Source organism: Botrytis cinerea, chromosome 1, assembly GCF_000143535.2.
Source record: "Botrytis cinerea B05.10 chromosome 1, complete sequence".
NCBI lineage: Eukaryota > Fungi > Ascomycota > Leotiomycetes > Helotiales > Sclerotiniaceae > Botrytis > Botrytis cinerea.
In genome coordinates, this window is record NC_037310.1 from 2,631,336 (window position 1) to 2,654,314 (window position 22,979).

At 45.7% G+C, this 22,979-nt stretch overlaps 8 protein-coding genes across 8 annotated transcripts; 4 read left to right on the top strand and 4 right to left on the bottom strand.

Annotated features, from left to right (window-relative positions):
* Positions 1 to 170: 170 nt before the first annotated feature.
* On the top strand, positions 171 to 1,974 carry BCIN_01g07570 (hypothetical protein). The gene is made up of 2 exons (XM_024690693.1): positions 171 to 400; positions 529 to 1,974. Exons 1-2 carry the CDS (start codon positions 310 to 312, stop codon positions 1,716 to 1,718), a joined length of 1,281 nt encoding a protein of 426 aa, XP_024546462.1. The 5' UTR covers positions 171 to 309; the 3' UTR covers positions 1,719 to 1,974.
* A 3-nt stretch (positions 1,975 to 1,977) lies between these two features.
* Positions 1,978 to 6,764, bottom strand: BCIN_01g07580 (hypothetical protein). Its single transcript, XM_024690694.1, has 3 exons — positions 5,947 to 6,764; positions 5,289 to 5,894; positions 1,978 to 5,126 (listed from the first exon to the last, which is right to left on the bottom strand). Exons 1-3 carry the CDS (start codon positions 6,066 to 6,068, stop codon positions 2,258 to 2,260), a joined length of 3,597 nt encoding a protein of 1,198 aa, XP_024546463.1. The 5' UTR covers positions 6,069 to 6,764; the 3' UTR covers positions 1,978 to 2,257.
* A 627-nt stretch (positions 6,765 to 7,391) lies between these two features.
* BCIN_01g07590 (hypothetical protein) lies at positions 7,392 to 9,524 on the top strand. Its single transcript, XM_001561056.2, has 2 exons — positions 7,392 to 7,703; positions 7,907 to 9,524. Exons 1-2 carry the CDS (start codon positions 7,566 to 7,568, stop codon positions 9,287 to 9,289), a joined length of 1,521 nt encoding a protein of 506 aa, XP_001561106.1. The 5' UTR covers positions 7,392 to 7,565; the 3' UTR covers positions 9,290 to 9,524.
* Positions 9,525 to 9,537: 13 nt separating this feature from the next.
* Bctvp38 lies at positions 9,538 to 11,728 on the bottom strand. Its single transcript, XM_001561055.2, has one exon. It carries the CDS (start codon positions 10,980 to 10,982, stop codon positions 9,804 to 9,806), a length of 1,179 nt encoding a protein of 392 aa, XP_001561105.1. The 5' UTR covers positions 10,983 to 11,728; the 3' UTR covers positions 9,538 to 9,803.
* A 685-nt stretch (positions 11,729 to 12,413) lies between these two features.
* Positions 12,414 to 15,174, top strand: BCIN_01g07610 (hypothetical protein). Its single transcript, XM_001561054.2, has 3 exons — positions 12,414 to 13,758; positions 13,808 to 14,509; positions 14,559 to 15,174. The coding sequence occupies exons 1-3, from the start codon at positions 12,821 to 12,823 to the stop codon at positions 15,133 to 15,135; spliced, it is 2,217 nt and encodes a 738-aa protein (XP_001561104.1). The 5' UTR covers positions 12,414 to 12,820; the 3' UTR covers positions 15,136 to 15,174.
* Positions 15,163 to 16,570, bottom strand: Bcpcd1. Its single transcript, XM_024690695.1, has 4 exons — positions 16,329 to 16,570; positions 15,491 to 16,238; positions 15,383 to 15,423; positions 15,163 to 15,332 (listed from the first exon to the last, which is right to left on the bottom strand). Exons 1-4 carry the CDS (start codon positions 16,353 to 16,355, stop codon positions 15,189 to 15,191), a joined length of 960 nt encoding a protein of 319 aa, XP_024546464.1. The 5' UTR covers positions 16,356 to 16,570; the 3' UTR covers positions 15,163 to 15,188.
* Positions 16,571 to 17,004: 434 nt separating this feature from the next.
* On the top strand, positions 17,005 to 18,052 carry BCIN_01g07630 (hypothetical protein). Its single transcript, XM_001561052.2, has 2 exons — positions 17,005 to 17,212; positions 17,274 to 18,052. Exons 1-2 carry the CDS (start codon positions 17,053 to 17,055, stop codon positions 17,681 to 17,683), a joined length of 570 nt encoding a protein of 189 aa, XP_001561102.1. The 5' UTR covers positions 17,005 to 17,052; the 3' UTR covers positions 17,684 to 18,052.
* A 3,122-nt stretch (positions 18,053 to 21,174) lies between these two features.
* On the bottom strand, positions 21,175 to 22,658 carry BCIN_01g07640 (hypothetical protein). Its single transcript, XM_001561050.2, has one exon. It carries the CDS (start codon positions 22,518 to 22,520, stop codon positions 21,417 to 21,419), a length of 1,104 nt encoding a protein of 367 aa, XP_001561100.1. The 5' UTR covers positions 22,521 to 22,658; the 3' UTR covers positions 21,175 to 21,416.
* Between the last annotated feature and the right edge of the window lie 321 nt (positions 22,659 to 22,979).

Genomic DNA, 22,979 nt, shown 5'->3' on the forward strand with positions numbered 1-22,979 from the left:
ACCGGCGACCACCACAAGGCCAAGGTCAATGAGGACAACAGCTCTCTCTAAGGCTATCATACCATACTCGCGCGGTTATTGCTGCTCACAAGAAACTACACGCGATATATTCACGATAAGATAGGCAGATGGCTTGAAATCAACTCGGCGAGGCCGCACCCATATATTATGGAGATCTCCAGCTGGCTTTCTTCTTGGTCTGACTTTCTCTTTCAGTACATATCTTGTCAACTATCCAATCTCCAATAGCCAACATGGTCTTGGGATGGTCTTCCAGAACTGCTTTACCACCCACAGTTGGGTCAACAGATGGAAGGAATGGTCATGATCACACCTCTCCACACTGTGTTTGTGTGGCCCGATTTCTTTCTCTTCCAACCCGTGCTCGATAAACATGTGAGTCAACTGCGCCCTCATACAAAGCTGTACATTAGGTAGTTGTTTCTTGGATTTAAATTTAGTTTTAACATCTAATTTCGAATCTTATTCTCCTCGGTACGATTCTAAATTAATTTCTCTGTGGTCAAGGACAATCCTCCTCAACTTTCAAAATGAGTTCCCAAGATTCAACACCCAAGTCACCAAGACTTCACCACATAGATACATCATCTAACGGCGGTGTCTCTGGACCTTTCTGGGACTCAAACGAGCGTTGCTTTTGGCTGATGAATAATCGTCAAGTCTACACGCATCCTGAAAATTACAGCGGAAGTTCCGCATGCGCAACTATCGCGTCCGCAAACCCTGATTCTGCTTACCCATCTGGCTGGTCCAGGGGTCAACGCACACGATCACTATCAGGTTCTGACAATTCACCGAATTCAGCATCACACGAATCCAAGCGCATTCGCCCGGAGTCCCTTGGCAGTGCACCCCCAAAGAATGCAGAATCCAAACAGCCTTTGCGTCAGGGTACTCCGGAACAACAACGCAAGTTTCCCCAATACGATTTATCCAATCTTCCACCCCCACCCCCGTTTCCTCCTCAGAGATCCCATTCGGTTCGTTTTTCCCCAGATATATCTTATTCGGATGACCCTGTGAAGAAACATAACCCAGGAGCTTCCGTGCCCAGCTTCCCTCAACGCTCTCAATCCGTCCGCATCTCAAACGAGCACGATCAAGGCTTCACTCGCTCCAGAAATCCATCCCCCTCCTCTCCCCCATCTTCCTCTTCACATCCCCACCATAAACCCCTTCCCACCCGTCCCCAATCATTCCCCGCCTCAACCTCAACCTCAACCCCAACATCAACATCAACAAATCCACCCACAAAATCCCCCTCCCCTCTCCCCACCCACTACAGCACGCATCCCCCAACCACCCGCTACACCCCACCCCACTACCTCCGCGACCCCGAACACGAAGACGAAGATTTTTCCTCTCCCTCCTCCGCATCCTCCGCCTATTCCTACTCCAAATCCCCCTCCTACTCACACCACCGCGCCCCCTCTTCCCGCGACCGCCACGAATCCCAACGTCAGCGCACACACCACCGCCGCATCGAATACGACTACGACACCGATACCGACCTCTCCGACCAGAAAGAAAAGAAACTCAGAAGACAGAAACGCACGCGTGAACGGACGCCCGACGAGCAGAAGAAACACGAGAAAACTCTGAAAAGTATTGGAGAGACGGGAAGAGGAGATATGGGGCGAGCGGTTTTGATGGGGGCCCTCCCTCTCGCGTGTTTTTTGGCGAGATTAGCAGCTTGATGTTTTTTTCGCTCCTTCTTTTTCTCTCCCCTTTTTCTCTAGCTCTCTGGCTTGCTCACACTCGTTTACGTATGATTGGTTGGGTTTTGGGCTTTGGTACTAGGAGGTTAGGTTTGACTTGGGATTTATGAATAGATTGTGGATTAGCTGGCGAGGTGTTGGAGTTTGAGTGTGTCTATATAGTCATCATACAGCAACCACTCTTTCAGCGATTCAGAACAACAATAGAAATTACATACTTATTTCGAAGAACCTAGAATCCTGTCTTGTAAAATCTTTGTATATTATCACGTTGATTCATTCTTTCAACATCCCAGATGTGCTCTATCTTCGCTACGTATCCAAATCTATGTACCTAATGTAAAAATCCACAAAGAAAAATAATTAAGAAAACCTAGTGATCATTCAGTGTCATTATGTCATTATACTTTTGTGCATATCTCCCATCCCATCACATCCCGAAAAGTTCCCCTTGGTTCCCCAATCAAGAATGTAAATATGATTCCACTCGCGCCTCATATTAATCTTCAATCATTTCATCACATAACTATGCATTTTGCCGCACTCTTTTTCTGCTGCGGCTGCACTTCTGCATCTTCTACTACAATCGCTGGTGAAGTAGCAGGTCGCGAATCCCATGTTACGTCTGTCCAACCTGCACTACTTGCCGCATCACTTTTGTGCTTAGTTCTCTTTGCCATCATACTCTTTCTCCAGCCATTTTTCTTGGCATTTTTGACGTTTCGTGACGCACTACGCTCCGCTCTACTCGGTTGTCTGGTGATAGGTATTGGCGGTATGTTGTAAGGTGAGGTGACTCGAGTAGAAGTTGCGCTGTGGATTGTCTCAAGACGTTGTAGAGGTGGACGTAAGCTGTTTGGCGATGCAGAATATCTTTGCGAACCAAGGCTGGTTCGTCGAGAAGGAGAGCCATGACCAGAAGGAGGACGAAGGCCTGTATTCGGACGAGGAGGACTTGCCACATAAGTCCCAGCAGCTGCACGGGGTGGTGTAGACAGACGATTCGATTGCTCAGGAGCAGTATGAGGAAGTTGTTGAGATTGGTTGCTAAAACCTTGCAGTGGTACAGAGTCTCGAGGGTTGGAGCCAGAACGACGCCGAGATGGATCCTTTAGGGTGTCTGGACGTCCACTTCGACTATTGAATCGCGCTAATAGATCGGCACTAGGCATTACTAATCCAGGGACTCCGCCCACAGGAATCTCCACAGGTGCAGAATTGACTCTTCTCCAAATAGGGATAGGTTTATCAGTAGACTCTGAGAGAGCTGAGCTGGAAGGAGTGTCACCCGTCCGTGGAAATGTTGAGCTCTGCTGTACAGGTCGTACATCGGGTGACCCCTGTGCTGGTACTGTCGGTAAAGTAGAATTTATTCGTGGAAGATCAGAGTCGTCTCCTTGTTCTCCGGCTACAGCGGTTGTAGGTCTGCTATTTTGCATAAGAGAGACTTGATCATCAACTGTTGTGGTTTCCCAATCTAGCAAGCGCCTGTCAAGAGTTGCACTCATAGGCTGAGGAATGGGGGAGACAGGCGATTGTAACGTGGCTCTCATAGACAAGTTTGGGTTATAATCGAGCGTGCTATTCTCATCATCGTTGAGTTCTACAGAACGTTGGGAGATTTGCTGGGGCAAGGGCCTTGTAAGGCTTGGTTGTGGAGTACCGATTGGGGAAACATCATAAAGGCTGTCAAAATCAGAGGTCGTAGGGCGTTCATCAAAGTTTGCAATGGAAGGACTTGTCACTGGTCGAGCCACTTCGTCATCTACGGGACTAGTCATAGAAGGTGCAGTAGTTGTATCGCTAAGTGATCGCCGAAACGGGTATCTTTGCTCCCGTAAAGCTTCAGGAAGAGGTCGTTGAAGAACTGGAGCATCTAATCCTGGAAAGTCAAGGACTGTAGCCCGTTGATTGTTCGTTGCTTGCATAAGCCTTGCATGGTCTGCAAGTATAGATCTCTGAATGTGTTCAGGAAGTGGAGGGACCGGGTCTTTTTGATAAGGAGGAGGCGGCGGCTCCCAATTGTCTGCATCACTTTCATGTGGATGCTCCTCCCGACCATCTGCACGGCGGTACTCGATATGTTCTTGTATCATAGAGCGAGGATGTAGTCTTCTATTGACCGCAGCAGCTGTTGCAGCGCGGCGTAGAGTCGTGCCTGAGCGAGGTGCGGCATTCGCATAAGGATCATCAAAAGCTTCCTGGTCATCATCAATAGAAGCTGTCTCTGCTGAATCAGTCGTATTTCCTAGGCTGTTTATTTGTCTAGGTAAAGGAGGAAGCGGGATGTTAGATGAATTGCTCAAATTAGGCAGTGCAGGAATTGGCGGTGGTTCCGGGCGCGTCATAGTAGTAGCTGAACGAGCAATACTAGCACGGTAGCTTCTTCGCTGTGCTACTGTTCTTCTTCTAACAATAGCCACCTCTGTGTCTATGTCCCTGTGCTCTTCCTCTAGGATTTCCGGATCATCTCGTTGGCCCACCTCTATAGTTGTTGTGGTTTTCTTGCCATTGCTCGTACCACAGGAAAAATCTAACACACAAATACGGCCGCCGTCTACCGGACTCATACTATCATCCTCGTCTATGATGCATTGGCGTTTTACTCCTGGTGCAACAGCTACAAGTCTTTCACCGTAGAGCTGTTTTGATTCTTCTTGGACCCAGCTTAATGCACTTACTCCGTCTAAAGTGGTTATGTGATAGCCTTCAACGAATGTATTGCGCGACTTATCGCAGAGGAGTTGCCATTGTGGAATGCGAATACTGCTGTGGTCCAAAGACCTATTTACAGAGCGTAAAGATGGAGCACTGTTTCGACGTCCAATTTGACTCAGAGGTGTGCCTGGTGCGGTTTCTGCATTACTATTCGAGCCCGCAATGGCAGGTGTAGGATCCAAATTCTCCGGAATTCCCCAAAGCCAAACGCTACCTCGACTATAACCAACCGCTGCTAGATCTCCAGACTTATTTGCTGCTGCTTTTGATGCAGGAGGTTCCCCATTGGGTCCAACAAAATGAACTTTGCCATTGCGTAAATCATCCATCCTTACTGCCCGAAAAGTTTCAAAAACTCGATCATATGTAAAAGTCCAGCTTGCTTCGTCATCATGAGGACTGGGTAACAGGACTGCATGACTACAGTCCCGGCTACCAGTGGGGAAGAGTATTGAAGTTGTCCAAAGAGCACTTACGCTATCTTCAGGAGAGACGCTCCCGGGATCATAATAAGGCGCTGTCAAGACGACAGTACTAGGGTTTCTAGACTGTAATGTCGTGCCCAAAAGTAAGTCAGAATCGCGAGAAAAGGTCAAAGAGTCAACGCCATAGGCCTTTACGGCGCGACTCGTACCATTTTCGCGGAGAGAAGTCAGTTCTACTCCAGAGCTATGGGCGGCGAGTTAGCAGCACTTCAACGAGTAAGGGGCAAGATAACAATGAAAGATATGGTCAACACTTTCTGTTATGTTTAGAAAGAGGAGTAAATGGCTACAAGGAGCATAGTAGGAAGAACAATTTAGCAAAATTTATCAAATGTAATGCACTTACTCATAAGCCGCGGCAAGAACTTGTCCAGTTGGTGAGAGAGCGATGGTCCTTGGCGTATGATCTAGTGTTACAGACCTCGTATGCTTTGGTGGACGCACAGTTAGGTCGTAAAGGTTGACCTGAAGATCGGTCGACAACACAGCAAGTAGAGATCCATCATCTGTGATTGTTGTTGCCGCCGGTCGTCGCAAGATCTTGAGTTCTCGTATGATGTGAACCTCCGGGGCTGTGACATCTATTATATGAATTCGAGATGAATTATAGGCTAGAACTAGAATTCCACGAGGAGAAATGGAAAAATGACAGGCTTCACCTCCAGGCGCGCTGGATGAGCCTATCGATGTCGACACTAAATTGATGACCGTCTCCTGAGGTCGTAAGTATGCTTCGAATAAATTTCGCCTGACCTCTTGGGCAAATAGACCCCGCAGACGTGGAAGACTATCCTTATCTTCGAAAACAGGATTTGTTTTATGTGTGGCCGAGTAGGAAGGGCATTGGGCGAGTTGGTGCGAGTAAAGATAGGCTTGTTGCGAGATGCCCCTCCATCTTGAATTCAGCAGAACGAGGGAGGCAAAGGTATTGGCATTGGTCAGAAGAAGGATCCTAGAAAATGTGGTTAGAAGTTTTACATAACATTTCTGATTGATGCGCTCACTGTAGAATAATATCTTCCGGTAGCCTTTCAAATGCGGTCTTCTCCATCTTGGATGTTTCTGACAATTGTTCCTCAGAACCCACACAAGGGATTGAACTTATCGACGCGCTTCTATGCGACATTTTTCTTGGAATTGAAGTCTATTGTCGTCAATTCATTTGCGCTGAATTAGAATTGCCGGAAAAGAAAAGCATCCAAGAGAGTAAATCTGGCTCGCAGATTCGCATGCGCAAATACGAGTTCGAGGATCTCGACAGGAATATTAATCGAGCTTAAAGCTTAATGCTTAAGTTTAATGTAAGATTGATGTGATGGAAAAGCTCGCCTGAAACATGGTTGTAGCTAAGCCTCCAAGGCTATCTTCTCTCTCCGAATGGATGTTATTAAATTCAAGCGCCTTCACAGTGATTGAGGGTGAAATAAAATCAATGTTGTAAGCAGCCAAAGATTCCCTGGAGATCAGGAATGATCGACGTCGCATCAACAATCGAGGGGGTCCAGCTTCCAATAATAGCACGATTAAGGATTGGGGCAGAGGAACTTTTCTTTTGGAGTTTTGTACAAACAAACACGACGGGTGGTGTGAGGGGCGAGAAGTTGATATCTTGTGAAGCCGAAGATGGTATTGCTCGTAAATAAGGGAGGCAGGCACATATTCCATTGCCTAGTATCGATCTATCTATCAATTCCATCTATGCTGGAGCCCCTGAGCCTTTTGTCTAACAACGATCAAAGGATCAAAAGACCTCCTACCCAGCACCTCGAACGGCGAGAACGGCAAATCGAAGGATCTCCATTTCAGGTACAAATCAAAATCCTAGACGCTCGGGAAAATGGATCTATGCACTCTTACGAATGAGAAATCGCATGTAAAAGCTAGTGGCACGAGATCCCGCCCAATTATGACATCTACCGCCCAATAGCGTTTCGGCTCGAAGCTTTTGCAGGTGGTGTTGGGTGCATGTGTCTACTGGATACCTGGTATCTAACAGTTGGTCAACATACATATCACCAATTGTTATCCAACCGACGACAAGCCATGATATCGGCTGGAGCATCAGAGAGAATCACAATACCTGCTGAAGTATACCAGACGACGATGCTGTGAAGAAGTGCCTACGTTAGCTATCTACGTCTACTTGAATATCTAGATATCTACCACAGGAATAACTTGTAGCAATTAGACAAAATATCGGTATCCGTATCCGTATCTTGCAGTACGCACGCTTATTACGGTGGCCCGTACACACCTCCATACATTCTCGCTCTTCTGACAGTTTATTACTATGTACGGTAGAACCCGCAAGCGCCAACAATCGTGGGGAACCTCAGACCCTCACCTGATGCATTACATAATCCATTACTCAAATCCCCTTATTAGTCATTTATATGGAAACTTTCATCACTAGACTGAAGCTAAGCTCAAGCAAATTTTAGTTTCGCGAGGCCCTTTTCTTGCTTTCCAATCTTCGTTCCATCTTCCATCTTCCATCTTCCATCTTCCCACCTTCCCATCTTCCCACCTTCCCATCTTCCCACCTTCCCATCTTTCCATACCTACACATCTTTTTCATGAATTTTACCATTTCTTTCTCATTCTCTCTTTCTGTCTGTACATCATGCCATTGCAAGACCTTGATTATGAGGAACTTACCAATACCTTAATTAACAACTTTAATATTTTAGCAGATGAAGTTCAACTTCTAAGTGATAGAAAGACAATTCTAGAACACAAACTGCGATATTCGCATTCTCAAGTAAGTTTGAATATTTTCTTTGCAATTACACCCCCCCCATGTCCTTTTAATGATGTACACAAATAGCTCTAGAACAAAGTTACTTGTTGCAAAGTAGCAATGCCGATAAACTACCAAATTGTCTGAATTTTTTTGACTCTCAACGTCATTTTATCACTTTGGAATTAGTTTTGCGCGAACAAGACTAACATTTCCTTTTGTAGTATCAATCTTTGGCAGATAAATATGCCCCCTCAGACCCTGAGATAGCTAGTACACTGGCAAAGCTTCAACTTCCGCCAGATTTACAAGTAACTGTTCCTGATCGTGGTGGGTTTGTTCCGTTGCCGCTTCGTAAGCAGCCAACCTCAAAGCAGCAGACTGCCGTTGCAATAAGGGACGGAAGAAAGGCAGCGCAGCGTCTTGCGGCTTTATCTGGAAAGTCTGCCGGATCTACAACTAGTAAAAGTATATCCGGTGGGAGTAGTAATATGAGATTTTCACCACATCGAACCTCCCTTTCAACTGTTCTCGAACAAGATTTCACTGTGCCTGGAAAGAAGAGTTCATTATTGTGTCCATTTGTAACTATGCCTGACGGAACGAAATCCATGAAGAATCCAAATGCTCAGGATACCAGCACTGGTGAATCCGATCAACCTTTGACTCCTGCCGATAACCAAGACCCCACTCCCCACCACTCCTCAGATCCTATATGTGCGCAAATGTACGCCGAAACGATGTCGTCCCCGCCCCCATCAGCATCAGGCCCTGGAGCTCAATGTCCAATTCGATATCTTAATCAGCATTCACCTGAAGAGATAGCACGATACTTTGAGGTTCACAAACACGAGGTTCCCCGCAGTCATGAAATATGCGTCAAGCGATATCAACGAAACGAGGATGATGTAAGGATGCTAGATGCAAAATATGGAAACTTAGTGAGCATGATTCAGGGCCTGGGTCAAAAACATCAGCCAATGTTACCTACAAAGGAAGAGCAAGAAGCATATGAGGTCGAACGTGCTTCCAATGAGAGAGTGGAGAATTGGGCAAATAATGTCAGTGTTGATGGGAACGATTCGCTGCCTGGATCTCAATCTACTTCCGCAGACGACAGAGAAAGCCGCTTCGATAGGCCAATGAAGGAAGTTAGGGTTGGAGAGTCTCCAAGCAGACCATGGGGAATCTCTGTTCCAATCTATGATCAACCACCAGACCATAGACCTGTGTCTCCACCACCAGCGCCTGTATCGGTTCCCTTGGACAATTTTTCAAAACCTCCCGGAAAATGTCCATTTGGGCACACGGCTGGATCAAATACACAACCAAAATCAACACAAGAATTACCAGCGACTCCAGTTGATGCACAAATACCAGCAGGCTGCCCTTTTAGCCAAGGCCAAAAGGCTAATAAAGAAGAAGCTCCCTCCACAAATTATGATGCACCTCCCATATTACACGACCAACCAACCTTCATCCAGCCCGAGCAACTCCAGATGCAGGGGAATGGACCAAAGATGATATTCACAGGGCCCGTGTTTATAGGATATCCGATCGAACAGGCAGTGGCCTTCATGAAACAATACCAGGCACAAAATGAATGAATATACGATTTGATGACGAATTATTGATAGCGAATGGTTTTGGGATTTGATTTTTAGCGATGGCGTTTTAGTGGTGCATATGGAGCGGATGCAAATGGCGTTCTCTTGTAGGAGTATTGTTCTATTTTCTGCACCACAAGGTTGCTTTTGATCAAGGCAGGCAGGCATACATTAGGTTAACTTCATAGTGAACAAGAGTCATGAAACACTGCGAATTATCAACATGTTCAAAACAAATGACATAAAGATGCTACAGAGCAAGTGAATGTTTTCTTGCATCTTAAGTGTTGGTGGCATCAAAAGTTTTTGTACTCTTTTACCTTCTAACTAGATATCGTCGTCTTCTAATACAAAGAAGACATGCATAAACCATACACCCTTTAATCATTTCCATCTTCCGAACGCCAAACTGTGGTGACACAACTAGACCCAATCAAACCCAGTACGTATCCAGCATACATTTCATACAACATGCCCCATCATGATTGACATACCAAAACCCCATACGCGAAATTTAAGTCCCCGCCGTCTTTCCCTTCCCCCCAATATTCCCTTCCTCATCTAAATCTCCACTTGCAAAAACGTCTGCCTCGTCCTCATCTACGAAGTCCGTGTATCCCGTCTGTGCATCTTCGTTGTCCCATAAAGAAATATCATCATCGTTCATTAATGCCGCATCATCATTGTTAGCATCACTGTATTCTGCGGCAACTCTTCTCCCAGCAGCCACGTCCCCATTTGCCGCTTCGAGCTCTTCAATCTCGAGTTCTTTGGCGCGCGCCATGGTGCGCTGGTAGATAACATAGCCGACGGTGGCGCCGAGTCCAGCTCCAATGATTATGCTGGCGTAGTTGATGAGTTTGGTGGAGGCATCCATTTCTTCGTCGCCGGCGAGTGAACCCAGACGACTGCCAATGAAAACGTGGATGAAGAGTTTGGGGGTTACCAAGGCGGTAGCGAGAGCATAGTTGAGGGGGTGCACGGTGGGGAACGTGGCGACGGCGGCATTCGAGAGGGAATATGGGAGGGGGCAGAGACGGATCATGCAGAGAATCTTGATGCCGTCGTGTTTGAGAGTCAGAGCGAGAGCTTCGAAGCGTTTATCTTTCCCCACGAGACGATGTACATAGCTTGAGAGGATGGTTCGGGAAGCGAGGAATGAACAGAGAGAACCGGCTACTGTTGCGCTCGCCACAATGGCCCAGCCTTTGGGAACGCCGTAGACAAATCCGGCGATGGTGATGGTGGAGGAATAGCCGATGAGAGGGGGGAATGCGGCGACGAATGTCATGGCCCATAGAATCATCCATCCTCCCCGCATGTCCCGCCAGCGTTCTGCGAATGGAGCAAGACTGGCGAAGATCTGATGTTGATAGACTAGAAATAGAGCGATGAGAATAATGTTTAAAACCGCGGCTCCCACGGCAAGACATTTTTGTAGAGGAGAAAGCTTTTGCCATGTCGAGACGAACTTTCGTTGTAGTTTCTCGGCCTTGCGGAGAATTTGGTCTTTGAAGGATGTGGTAGGCTGGTTCGAATATGGCGAGGCGGAATTGTTTGCTCTTCGCACATTGGAAGATATGCGTCTGGACCATGGTGGCCTTTCTACGTGTTGATCTGGGGAGGAAGGCGTCTCGAGAGGACTGATGGGCAACGCCAATGCTCTCGCGGTCGAGCTGTAATCGGCGGGCATTGTCGAGGTGGACCGATTTGTGCTTGGAACACGAACCCCGAGATGGTAGATGGCTGGATAATAATTCGGGTTCTGTACCTCACGAATCGAAGGTTGGCGTGTGCAAAAGAGCTAACGTGTCGTCGCACGATGCATTGATGAATGCCGACAAAGTGAGAATGTGGTTTGGGAGATGGCTTCTGCCCAGCATGTATGTATGGATGGACCTTCTAGTCGAGTAGGCACGTAGGGTCTCGAGGGCTGTGCTGATGGATTTTTTGAAACGGCGGAAAACGGAGATGCGTTGCTCACTAATAGCGTGGGCTCGGTATTTTAGGAAAGCAAAGGATGGAATGCAAGAATCACAGAAATGCACTTCTCACAGTATTACAAACATGCTGGGTGGAAGGATTGCCTAGGAGGAGGATTAAGTGGTGTGTGTATTTGTGTGTGTATGTGTGTGTGTGTGTGTGTGTATGTATCTCATCTTCAACGCGACGCCGCACTCCTGCTTCGACGTCACTTTTGTCTTTGCACATCCATCCCTACCATTGATGAATGCCTACCTCCGTCGCACTCAGGCTTTTTGTGAGGGGTCGTGGAGATCCATCACATGATGAAGGGTTTCGCAGAGCAGCTCATTGTGAAAAGGGGTTGTGTACCTAGGGAGGGAGATGCGAGGCCTGTGTATGTATGTATGTTCTCTGGGACCGAGCTGGATCGTTCGAAGCTGAAAGGAGATGTGCATGGCGAAGGTGGTGTTATTCGTATTTGTTATTGTTATTGTTATTATTATATAATGTGATAATCATAAGAAGTGTTACAACAGGGGCTTCTCAGGTGTACACTATGCACATCCCTTGTAGTTTACAGTTAGAAAGCTTCGAACTTAAACTTGAAGTGTGCCTGCCGACCTACCTACCGCGAACCTCAGATCGTAAGAGTTAGCCAAAAGTTAGACCAATCCCTATCAACGTCAATGTGCTATACTCAAGTAGTAATGTGTTTTATTGCACTGTGTCGCGCTGTGTCGTCTTGTCTTGTCTTGTCTTGTCTTGTCGTGTCTATCTTGTGTGTATTTCGTATTCCTGACTGATATATGCTCCTTGACGCTTCTGCTTCCGCTTCTGCTCCTGCAGCTACGTGCTTTTTCTCTCGCCTCACCGCTTGCATGGCCGTCCTGTCTAGTCAGCACATCGACATACACACCCAATCCATTCGTCGTGCCTCTCCCCTATCCTTTCCCTGCGTTGGAAGATATCACTGCGACGGACTATATTTTGCTTGGCTGGTTCTTGCTGTACAAATCGGATCGATCCAGCAGTCGAGCCAATGAAAGTCCACTTCTTCTAGAAACTAAAGGAAACCCCGACCCCGATAGGCCAGCCTCATCATCTTGTGGAGAGCTAGAGGTGCTGTCCGACATTCCAAAACCCCACGAATCTACCTGTCGAAAAACACCATTTGCAGATAAATCCCCTTTCTTTCTCTTTGCTTCCTTTTCTTAAATTAAATCCATGTTCGGTCGGAAAAAGAAAGGTGTAATCTCTCCCATCGTTCATCTGACAATGTAAGAGCCTGGTGCCTTTGTTGTGTCGAGCCTTGCTACGGATCACCGTATTGTCTTGCCTTACTGCGTACATCTTTCGAGGTGTCTTTCCCTGATCGAATCATCAATCGCGAACTCCGGTCTCACCTACCTTACATTTCTTAAACCGCCCCCCCCCCCCCCTCAACAACTATCCTTTTTATAAACTTTCTGCACTTTCATTTCTTGCTTCTACTTCCTTCGAAATACGCCCTTTCTAAAAGCCATACAATAATCTAATCCGATCGTTGCTCAAAGACCCTTGGCGAAAATGGTGGCCGACGATACTTATGAGATCTGCCTGCCTATCCTCGAAGATGCCACCCTTGAGGACGAGGACAAGACGGATAAATTGGAGGACCTGCTAAAGAGTGAAACTACCATGACAGGAACAGTGTTGGAGAATGCTGTATTGGATGTATTATGGCGATATCGCGAGAGCGCTGCGAATGCCGCTAACTCACCACCCGCAATGCGACATACGGTTCTGCGTCGGCCATCCCCTGCTCCATGGCAGATCCCACGTGTCGGAACACCATTATCTTCATCCCCTCGTCTTGGAGTCAGTCCCCTCGCTCCCCATGGATTTATGCCACAATCGTTCTCTCGAACAAAGTCTATCCAGGGTTCCCCTTTTACCTCACCGCGACCTTCCCCACGACTCGCATTTTCCAGCCCTGCGATCCCTCATAGTCCAAACCTGAATGCATACGAGTTTCCGACTGATACTAGCCCTACGCAAGACATATATGGGGATTATGGAAGTGAAAATGTAGACTGGCTCGTGAATGATGATGCTGTTAGTATTACTTCATCGTCCATCGGAGGAAGTGGCCTCAACGCTGCAGCTGCTGAATACATTTCCCCGCAACAAAGCGATATGAGCTCTCATGAAATGTTACGGTCAATTTTTGGCCCCTCCAAATCAGTTGAAGAAATCGAAGCTGCCCTTGCTTTACACGGATATGACCTGAGCGCTACGATTGCTGCTTTCATGGATAGCCAATCTGCCGAAGCTGCCGTACAGGCAGATGGAGATGGCACAAAAGCTATTCTAATTGGTAAATCTATGGCAGCGGATGTGCCTCGGCCGAACACTCCTGCTGGACAACAACGGAGTGGTGTCGTCTGTCGATTTTGGCTGTCTACTGGACAATGTCTACGTGCGGATTGTAGATTTAGTCATGATTTGAGTAACCACATTTGCAAGTAAGTTTCTTTCGATTCCTATGGATTTACACCCCTCATTGTTGTGCAGGTATTGGGTTATGGGCAACTGCCTTGCAGGCGATACTTGTATCTTCAGCCACGATCCCTCATCGTTTATGAGCCGACTCTCTCTCGAAGGGGGCAGCACACCTCCAACTTCAAATGCACAACCTAGTTTCCAGTTTCAAGATTATAATGCATTCCCATCTTTACAATCAATGCAAGAACAGTGGCCAAATTCTTATTCGTCGTCGAATGCTTTCAGTAACTATCAACAGGGCGGTTTTACTCCACCGCCTGGTTTCAAAAGTCTACAAGGTTATAACAGTGATGGAAGTCAGCGATCTCGACCAAGCAGTCGGGCTAGAGATGCTCCCATAGCCCCAGCTCTTGATGATACGGAAGCTTTTCCATCGTTAGGCGCTGTGAGTACAAAGGGCAAGAAGCATCACGGGAAGCGAGGTGGTCACGGGCACAACCACAAAGAAAATAACAGTCCAAGCTCCCTTGCGGATGTGGTAAAACTATCGCCTTCGCCAGGTCCTGGTATGATGCAAGAAAAGAAGAAGATTGGCAGAAATGGTAGCTCCAACAATGTCCGCAATGGCGAGAACAGCGCTGCTGCACAAGCTATCTCACCCCCTCAACACATTCCGTGGTTAGAAACAGGAGAAAGAGCCAACAAAGCATACCTCAAAGCCAGACAAGATGCAATCAAGCATGGTGGTTTGAGGAACAAATTCTTACAAAGGTTAGTCACGAATCACATAACAAAATGCATTTTTATTAAGTCAATTTAGTGCCGCTCAAGCTTGGAACCGTAATGATGCACGTGCTGCAAAAGCACTTAGCCTTCGTGGTCAAAGTGAAAACGATCTTATGAGGAAAGCACACCGAGAAGCGGCTCGTGAGCTTTACGAAGAACGCAACAAAAGCAACTCCCCAAATGCGGAGCTTTACGTCGATTTACACGGTCTCCATCCCGAAGAGGCTGTTGAATACCTGGAGCGCGTCCTTCTAGATAACAGCAAAGAATCGAGACCCGTTTATGCTATTACAGGTACAGGTCATCATAGCAAAAACGGCAAAGATAAGGTTGGCAAAGCCATTCGTACATTCTTGAACGAATGGAGATATGCATACCGCGAGTTTTCAGTCCCTGGTGATAGAAACAACGTAGGTGGTATTTTGGGCATTGACGCTAGATCTTATGACAAGACATTGTCTAGGGAAAGCAACGGCGTAGATGGTTCAAAGGAAGAAGTTGATATCTTGAGTCAAGGTCATGAGATTGGTGGTGGTAAAATCAAGCTTCTAGTGCGAAACCAAGATCGAAGTCAAGATGTTCCTAAAGGACCTAGCGGTAAAGGTCGATGACCTAAAATTAAAGAATAAATAAATTATTAAACAATTTTAATTATCTGTCCTCTCTATATCTTTGCTCCGGATTTTTCTTCTTTGATTTTATTCCTAGCATCAATGATTTCTGCAACTGACACGTCCTTTTTTTCTTCGAGATGACCCGTGCTTTGCAATTTAGCAATGAGCTCTTCATCCCCAACATGAGCGTTATGCTACATTATGTATGAGTTTCAAGTAATAGAATGCATGAGCGGAAACTTACCTCGAATTCTGGCTCTTGCTCGTATGCAATCCTAGCCGCATCTACATGTGATCAGTTAGTAACGGGCATTCAATTTGTCCTCTATGCCACTCCAAATTCTCAACTCACCAACCAGCATCCTCGCTGTCATCCCCCATACTTTAAAGCGTGCCAAACCCTTCTCTTCCTGTTCCTCGAGCTCTTCAGCAATAGCAGCCTGTCCTCCCTCTCTAACCTTCGGCCTCGATACCTTCTGGTTGGTAATCGGCACATAGAAATTATGCATCCGCCACTTTGTATCATGCCATTCATGCCAAGCTCCACTATACCAATCACTTTTCTTCCCCGGTAATAAAGATTCATCTTCTTTCCTCACTTCATCTTCCATGCGCAAAAAGTTATGAAAAGGAGCAGAAAACACAGCCGCTACTTCTCGGGCATCGAGCCGCGGCATCAAATCCTCTTCTACACTAGCTTCTCTCTCACTCGTTGCATTGTCGGCGTGGAGAAATGCAACGCAGGGTCGCACAGCCAATGCCGTTCTAGCCAAGCTAAATGGAAGCTGGCATAGATGTTCTATTCTAAACGGCGCCGGAATCTTGTGATCGTATCTCGGCAGGCCGATTTCCTCGCTAGCTTCTCGTCGGGCAATCTCAAACGGCGTCTCGGAAAGCGCATCGGCTTTCCCGCCGGGAAACGCAGCTTGGCCGGAAAAGTTTCGGAGGGTGGTCGAGCGCATGGTGATGACGACTCGGAGGTCTCCTCGGCGGTCTGCAAAGAGCAGCACGAGGACTGCGGCTCGGCGACTTAGGGGGAGGAGATTCCATACTGTGTCGAAGGGTGGTGGTTTGTAGGCTCGGAGTCGGGCTAGTGCTCCCTTAGGAATATTGTGTTAGGGGGTTTTAGAGTTGCGTGCTATGCTCATAAAGTGTCTACTGGGTGTTGAATGTCATGTGGAGGTACTTACTATTGAAGCTGCGGAAAGCGGAGCCATGCTACTTGCATCGAAGTATTGGTGCTTCTAAGATGCTTTGTTGAAGTTCTGCTACCTCATTATCTTCTATCTGAATTGAGTTTTCTGGAGATAATTTCGAATCTTTTGAAATTTCATTCATGCTCTTTGATAATACCTAGCAAGTAGGTATTTCAGTACATGACGACAAGCCGAGGTCGAGGCAATGAAGTCATTGAATGGGTGTGGGGTAATGCACAAATACGAAATGATAACATAAATAATGCATAAATGGTACAAATGCTTACCTACCGCTATCAACCTGGAACCTACAAGGTTTCCTACGACATGTTGATATAAGGGTGGCTTTTTTCTTGGGCAAACGTTCCTGTCATCATCCACTTTGGTAGAATTGTATGGTGTGATATACACGAATATGATATGATATCTGAGCTGCGCATCTCCATTGGTACCCCAGATTGCGCCATCCTCTTCCGGTCTTTGAAAGGAAGAATCAGCGGGATTCAGTCGAGATAGCTTGAGATACACCGTTCTCAATTGTTCTCTCTTGATTTGTTCATTGGATTCAAATCTGTATAAAGATGGACGAATGAGCCGGTTGCTAGCCATTCAACAACCTCCACTGATCGAGTACAGACAGTACATAGCTAGGTCTTATCTCGGCGTATTTGAGTCCATTATCACATTTGCAAACGATAGAGAAATAAATCACACAGTCATGCCCGCTGAAATCCCACTCACAGCAGCAGCTTCAACTGCTCATACTACGCATTCCGAGACACCCATTCAAAGAAACCTCATTGAATCCAACAAAATCTACGCCACAAATTTCACCCAAGGTGATCTCGCCCTTCCACCCGCCAAGAAATATGCCGTTGGTACATAAACACTTTCCAAAACCCCTCTCTTCAACTTCTGAATCTTTCTAACATACTTCAGTAACATGTATGGACGCGCGTATCGACCCTTCTGCGGCCTTCGGCATCGCCCTCGGCGACGCCCATGTAATCCGCAACGCGGGAGGTTCAGCACGCGATGCCTTACGCTCGCTTGTTATCTCCCAGCAATTGCTGGGGACAAATGAGATTTTGCTGGTTAAGCATACGGGATGTGGAATGCTCACGTTTGGGAATGAGGACGCGGTTAAGCTTGTGGGGGAGAGGTTGGGGGAGGAGGCGAAAAGGGAGTTGGATGTTTTTGGGGGCGAGTTTTTGCCGTTTGCGGATTTGGAGGGGGAGGTTAGGAGGGATGTAGAGTGGTTGAGGGGGGTGGAGGTTATTCCTGAGAAGGTGGGGGTTAGTGGGTGGGTTTATGAGGTGGAGAGTGGGAAGGTGAGGAGAGTGGTTTAGGGGTTTGCAAGGTGGATTACTCGAGGATTGTGTTTTGTTTATTTTGAGTATCGAGTATTCCTTCCTAATGTTACAGGTATTCTACAGTAATCGAAGACAGACAAGACAGACACTAGTGTTGTGATGTTGTTCGTCACTTCGTTTGTTTCAAGAGGAATTACACTTCTATTTCGCTGGCGATCTTGCTTTCAACCCTCCAAGTTTCGTCAGATGTTTATTGTTCCGCACCCGCATTTACACTTCGAATGTTTGGGAAGGAAATTATCAATGTCTGCCGTTTATCCCTTCTTTCAGTCTTATCATTCGATCTCCTCCTGTCTTATCATACGTCCCTCTAATCTGTGAATGTGAAATCAAAATTTGATCACAACGGAAAGGCGGAAAAGAGTGACACTCAAGCTTGTGTATACCGTGGTAGTAGCTGAGTGAGCAAGGAAGTAACTACTCGATTTAGATGTAGGAAATAATCCGAACATCTAAAGAAGTAAGACCATTGAGGAAACACTATGCATAAACAGCAATTTTATACACACGTATATTCAGGCTTTTAATATTTGAACCCATCTTTATTGTTCTTTTGGACGTAACAGATATCCTTTCCCCCACCAATCTCACCGTCCTCATGCCGGTACCACTTTTGCCCTTGTTCCTGGGCGTTGTCGAAGCTCTATTGAAACCAAATCTGGTCATCGCGGCCAGAAGCCATAGCAGATGGCTAGAAGTTTACTCCATTACAGTCGTTCAGCTTGCTAAACCAATCCTACTCGGTGAACGCACTGGCCCCTTTTTCTTTCTCTTCGAGGACTCTTTCTATCAGGCTCGAGATCCGACTACTCTTGCTACTGTCAACTTTCCTTTTCCAATAGAGTGGCTCTTAGCAATCTTCGCAGCTCAATCGGCTCTTACGTTCCCTTCGACTCCTGAATGTGCAGGAATATATCGTAACTCGACCTCAACCTCAAGTACGCTCAAAGCTTCGGACGCAATGATCCCTGGTACAATCAATTGCTCTGCATTGGGAAGTTTGTCCAATCTTCTCAGTGAATTCCGAAACTGATCAAATAATCTTAATGCACCAGGGCAATCGCTGTAAATCACGATTTTACTCGGCTTTCGTTCAGCTCCTTGATTGCGGCACATGTCCCATCCTATCTCAAGAGCTCTGACGATAGCATACATTTCGAGAAGATAGGTCGAAATTTGGCCTCGAATACGCCAGGAAAGATCGTTCCATACATACTTGGAGGAGTGGTAAGCAATGCCTATTCCACAATCAGAGGACTCGTTGCCAGAACCATCAGTCCAAAGAACTAATCTATCTTCATTCAAATAGGAATCAACCTCTTTTGCCGCGCTAGCGAGCGCAGTTTCTCTGGGCTCAATAACAACGACTCCTTTGAAAAGTTTATTCTTCAGATCTCGTTTGGTTTTACGTCGTAGGGAACCTGTTCGCATGCCGTGAATTGGTTTCGGTGCCACGAGACTGCCTATGGTTGACTGGCCATAACCAACAACATGTGTATCAAGTAAAGTTTGCTTGTTGGCACCACAGTCTCTTGATGATTGTCGAGCACCCTGCGCCCCACCCCTGTCCTGTAGTATACCTTGCTGTCGCTCATGTTCCCTTCTGGCTCTTCGAGCAATTTGAGATGGGCGGACCATTCTGTGGGTAGTGGGGGAGATTCAAGTTGATTTTTTGTGTTTGATGTCGGGATTTGGTTCGGATACTTGGTGAACTCTCTACTCTGGTAAAGCTATTTTATAATAATGATTTCTTACACGCTTGAGAGAGTGTGTCCGATTGAGTTTGTGATTGTACTTGCACCTTTGGTTGTAAATAATTGTAAGTGATATATGGTATTCCTGATTGAGGAAGGATATTGGTTTCTGTGTAGAATCTTTATATATGAGTTGTGTGTTATTCTTCTTCTTCTTCTTCTTCTTCTTCTTCTTCTTCTTCTTCTTCTTCTTCTGACAGTTATTAAAGGGCGTAAATTGATTGATGTTCTTTTATTATGTCGATGATTATTTTGATTAGTGATGGATATATAATTATTTACTTGTTCAGGAAAATTGAGAAGGCGCTGCCTCATGATCGTGGATGGAAAATGAATAATAAGAATGGAGAGAAGATAAATTCCGGATTTGGTTGAAAGAAAGAGGGTATGAGAAGACACAACACATCATGTATATATGGGAAATAACCACACTAGATACTTATTAAATTAGTCAGAGCTGAACTAGTTCTACTAGTTCGACGATAGTATAAACTGGTTTAGTAAACGAAGCTCATAGAGTGGTGCTGTAAGGGTATGAATTGTATAACTAATCAGTTATGAGATGGAACTTCTTTTAAATTATACACACTTTAGCTTCGATCCCCAGCAGCTGCAGACTGTAAAGTGATGGATAACTTTGGTCCTTGAATTAAATATCGAATTCAGATCGATCTAGCCTATGACGATTTCCCTATCGTAATTTACTCTAATAGAATACGAAGATTTTGTTTGTTGTAAACCCCCAGTAATATCTAGACAATGTTGCTGGTCGTTAAAAATAATGTCGCTGTAAGTGGTAAGTAACTAAGGGGCAGAAATGAATATCTTCAGAGAGTGCTTGCAATTCAATCGTCACCTTTGAGTTCTATCTAATGCTAGTTTATCAGAAGATATAGCTTACATAGTAGCTACCATTTCGCTTCATGTTTTTGAACTCTTATTTATGATTCCAGTCAATCAATAATAGGTCGAAGTCCTCAAGTTAAATGCACACACTTGTATACTTCGCTTACACAAAGGGAAGATGATTGCATATCTCGAGCATTATTACCGATATAGTTTTACTTTGAGAATATTCAGACACATACGACCATAGACTGAAGAGAATTGGGCATCCCGTCCGCTCTGCCATACACAAGCTTCAGATCGGTGGATTAGTAGTTGGGTGGGTGACCACCAGCGAATCCCCACTGTTGTATGTTTTTGCGTCATTTTTGCTCTTTCCGGTTGTTGTACGAAGGAGGGTGACGGTAGGGAACGATTGCAGGGAACATGTCTGACGAATACTGATATTTGGTGGGTAATTTGTGAGAAGCGGCTTGAATGCCGTTTCCTTTTGTTGAATGAGCGCTCAACTTTAATTCTATACAACCTGTCGAGGTCATCATAGGGTACATTTTATCACCTGCAAGTGATAATTTTTGGTCATTCACTGAGATTCCTAGTTACAAAGACTACGGTCCTCCTGTTATTCGTTACAAACTACTCTAGTAGTAAAGTTCGTGATTACATTGTTCAAGTCAAGCGGGAAAAGATTCAACGGACGTAAACCATCCATTTGGTTGACTGAAATTTGAACTTGTTTGGGACAATGAGAACAATTCTAACATAGCAATTCTATTAGTTACTTTTCCAGTTAAAAACGAACGAAGAAGTGAAGGCAAATCCACAGACTTGGATAGATACAGGCTAAGTTATGCGTGCACTCGGAAATGTAATTGTTTGTATCAAATTGGTTGATAAGTGTAAAGTACTTTAGTCTATCATGGTTGTAATCTTTTTAATCATTACTATCTATAGGAAGCTAGCACTCATATAAGAAAGCGCCTCGCTAGCCAAGACAGCGACCTCTTATGATCGCATGATCGATACCTCGACAGTGATAAATGAATGTTGACTTCCTCCATATTATCAACACCTCGCCTTCTGACCCCTACTGCGAATTCTGGTATCCATTACTGATCATCTGCAGATACGCCGACTTCCTCCACAAAATTCCGAGCACTCCAGTTGCCGTCCAGGACTTCTCTCGTGAGCTCATTTCCAGATCCAGCTTCAGCAGTAGATCGATCTCCAATCTTTGTTGACGGAGAGATAAGCTGAGAAATTTGACTTGGAGACATATTCGTGATGTCATTAGTTGTTATTATCATGTTTCCAGAAGCGACGCCCGAGACAGGCTGCGCTGCCCCCTCGGGAAAATTGGCTCTGAATCCAGTTTTTGTAACGAATGTGTATTTGGGACGGAATTCAACGTCGAATGTGCCCTTGTAATACAATGCCGTGATTAGATATTTCTTCCCTGGGGGAACTTGCATCGCTGCGGAGATATCGGTCGTCTTAGTAATCGAATAAGACGATGATTCACTTCTCTCCTCGCTATATGTATAATCTGTGCTGGCGTCGGCACCAATCCCAAAGACCTTACCTGAAACACTAACAGATATTCCCAAGCTTTCTCCCCACGTCTTGCTGGTGGTTACAGAGCTCGAGATGGAGACGGACTCGCCAATGTTGATACTAGCATCACGCGCCCCTTCTTTGTTGTCCTTAGTCACTCGCACCACCGACACGTCGCTGACCCCTCCTCTTGGCATCATCAAATAATTCATATCGACAAGGCAACTTTGAAGATCGTCTAACATGCCGAATGAGAATCGATCAAAGTCCCAGCCAAATCGCCCGATAACACCTACAATGAAACCACCGTGAACAGGTTCCCCGTATGATTCTGATACAGGTTCGCCCCCCGTGAATGACCTCCCTTTGTCTGTAACTATCCTGAAGCCCGCGGGTGCGTTATAACTATTATATTGAGTAATATTTGTTATTCGCTCCCCATATTCTATTGTGAATGAACTTAAGTTTCCCTCGTCTTTGCCAATCAATGGTGACTGTGCTCCACTAACATGGGTGATTCTAATACCCCTGAAAGGCTTGTAGAGGGATTTATTGGCCCAGACTTCAATTTTTGAGACCGGATCATGTGCTCGGACGTGTTGGAATGGCTCCCCTCCCATGCCACCGACTGGAGTATACCACCAGGCTGTTGGCGCCATCGAATTCAGTTGCTCGTTTTGATCTAATTAATGAGGCAGTAAAGGTGCAGGCTTCGAATTTTTGAAAAGGCGTTGAATTTCCTGAAGGAGGAATACTCCTCAGAGTCTCTCGAGTACTTATATAGCATAATTCGAGTCATGTAGATGAAGAGAGTGATACAAGTAATATCACATGCACATTATACCTGTGTCATGAAACTACATTGCATATTCAGAAAAAAAGCTAGCAGCATAAGTTCAAGAACGCTCATTTGCAAGTCTCACTCGAGATTGACAGATCCTACATGTCGACAACGCAGATTCTGCGTTGGCACTTTCTATACATTGTGATGAAGATCTTGTTGCCACCACTAATAGGTAAGTATCATCGTCATAAATATAAAAAGGGAGTTTTCAATGATTAATAAGTCTAATCTAATACTGTTACCTTGCGAATATTTCTGATTTCTTTGGGATTTC

Bases quoted from the DNA above. Each gene is read 5' to 3' on its own strand.
- BCIN_01g07610 (XM_001561054.2), top strand. From the start codon at position 12,821: ATGGTGGCCGACGATACTTATGAGATCTGCCTGCCTATCCTCGAAGAT. The intron at 13,759-13,807 runs GTAAGTTTCTTT...ATTGTTGTGCAG, and splicing joins TTGAGTAACCACATTTGCAA to GTATTGGGTTATGGGCAACT. The intron at 14,510-14,558 runs GTTAGTCACGAA...AAGTCAATTTAG, and splicing joins AGGAACAAATTCTTACAAAG to TGCCGCTCAAGCTTGGAACC.
- BCIN_01g07580 (XM_024690694.1), bottom strand. From the start codon at position 6,068: ATGTCGCATAGAAGCGCGTCGATAAGTTCAATCCCTTGTGTGGGTTCT. The intron at 5,895-5,946 runs GTGAGCGCATCA...CACATTTTCTAG, and splicing joins CCGGAAGATATTATTCTACA to GATCCTTCTTCTGACCAATG. The intron at 5,127-5,288 runs GTAAGTGCATTA...CGCCGCCCATAG, and splicing joins GTTCTTGCCGCGGCTTATGA to CTCTGGAGTAGAACTGACTT.
- BCIN_01g07630 (XM_001561052.2), top strand. From the start codon at position 17,053: ATGCCCGCTGAAATCCCACTCACAGCAGCAGCTTCAACTGCTCATACT. The intron at 17,213-17,273 runs GTACATAAACAC...AACATACTTCAG, and splicing joins CGCCAAGAAATATGCCGTTG to TAACATGTATGGACGCGCGT.
- Bcpcd1 (XM_024690695.1), bottom strand. From the start codon at position 16,355: ATGGCTCCGCTTTCCGCAGCTTCAATA. The intron at 15,424-15,490 runs GTGAGTTGAGAA...GATCACATGTAG, and splicing joins GACAGCGAGGATGCTGGTTG to ATGCGGCTAGGATTGCATAC. The intron at 15,333-15,382 runs GTAAGTTTCCGC...TACATAATGTAG, and splicing joins AGCAAGAGCCAGAATTCGAG to CATAACGCTCATGTTGGGGA.
- BCIN_01g07570 (XM_024690693.1), top strand. From the start codon at position 310: ATGGAAGGAATGGTCATGATCACACCTCTCCACACTGTGTTTGTGTGG. The intron at 401-528 runs GTCAACTGCGCC...TCTGTGGTCAAG, and splicing joins CGTGCTCGATAAACATGTGA to GACAATCCTCCTCAACTTTC.
- BCIN_01g07590 (XM_001561056.2), top strand. From the start codon at position 7,566: ATGCCATTGCAAGACCTTGATTATGAGGAACTTACCAATACCTTAATT. The intron at 7,704-7,906 runs GTAAGTTTGAAT...TTCCTTTTGTAG, and splicing joins TGCGATATTCGCATTCTCAA to TATCAATCTTTGGCAGATAA.
- BCIN_01g07640 (XM_001561050.2), bottom strand. From the start codon at position 22,520: ATGGCGCCAACAGCCTGGTGGTATACTCCAGTCGGTGGCATGGGAGGG.
- Bctvp38 (XM_001561055.2), bottom strand. From the start codon at position 10,982: ATGCCCGCCGATTACAGCTCGACCGCGAGAGCATTGGCGTTGCCCATC.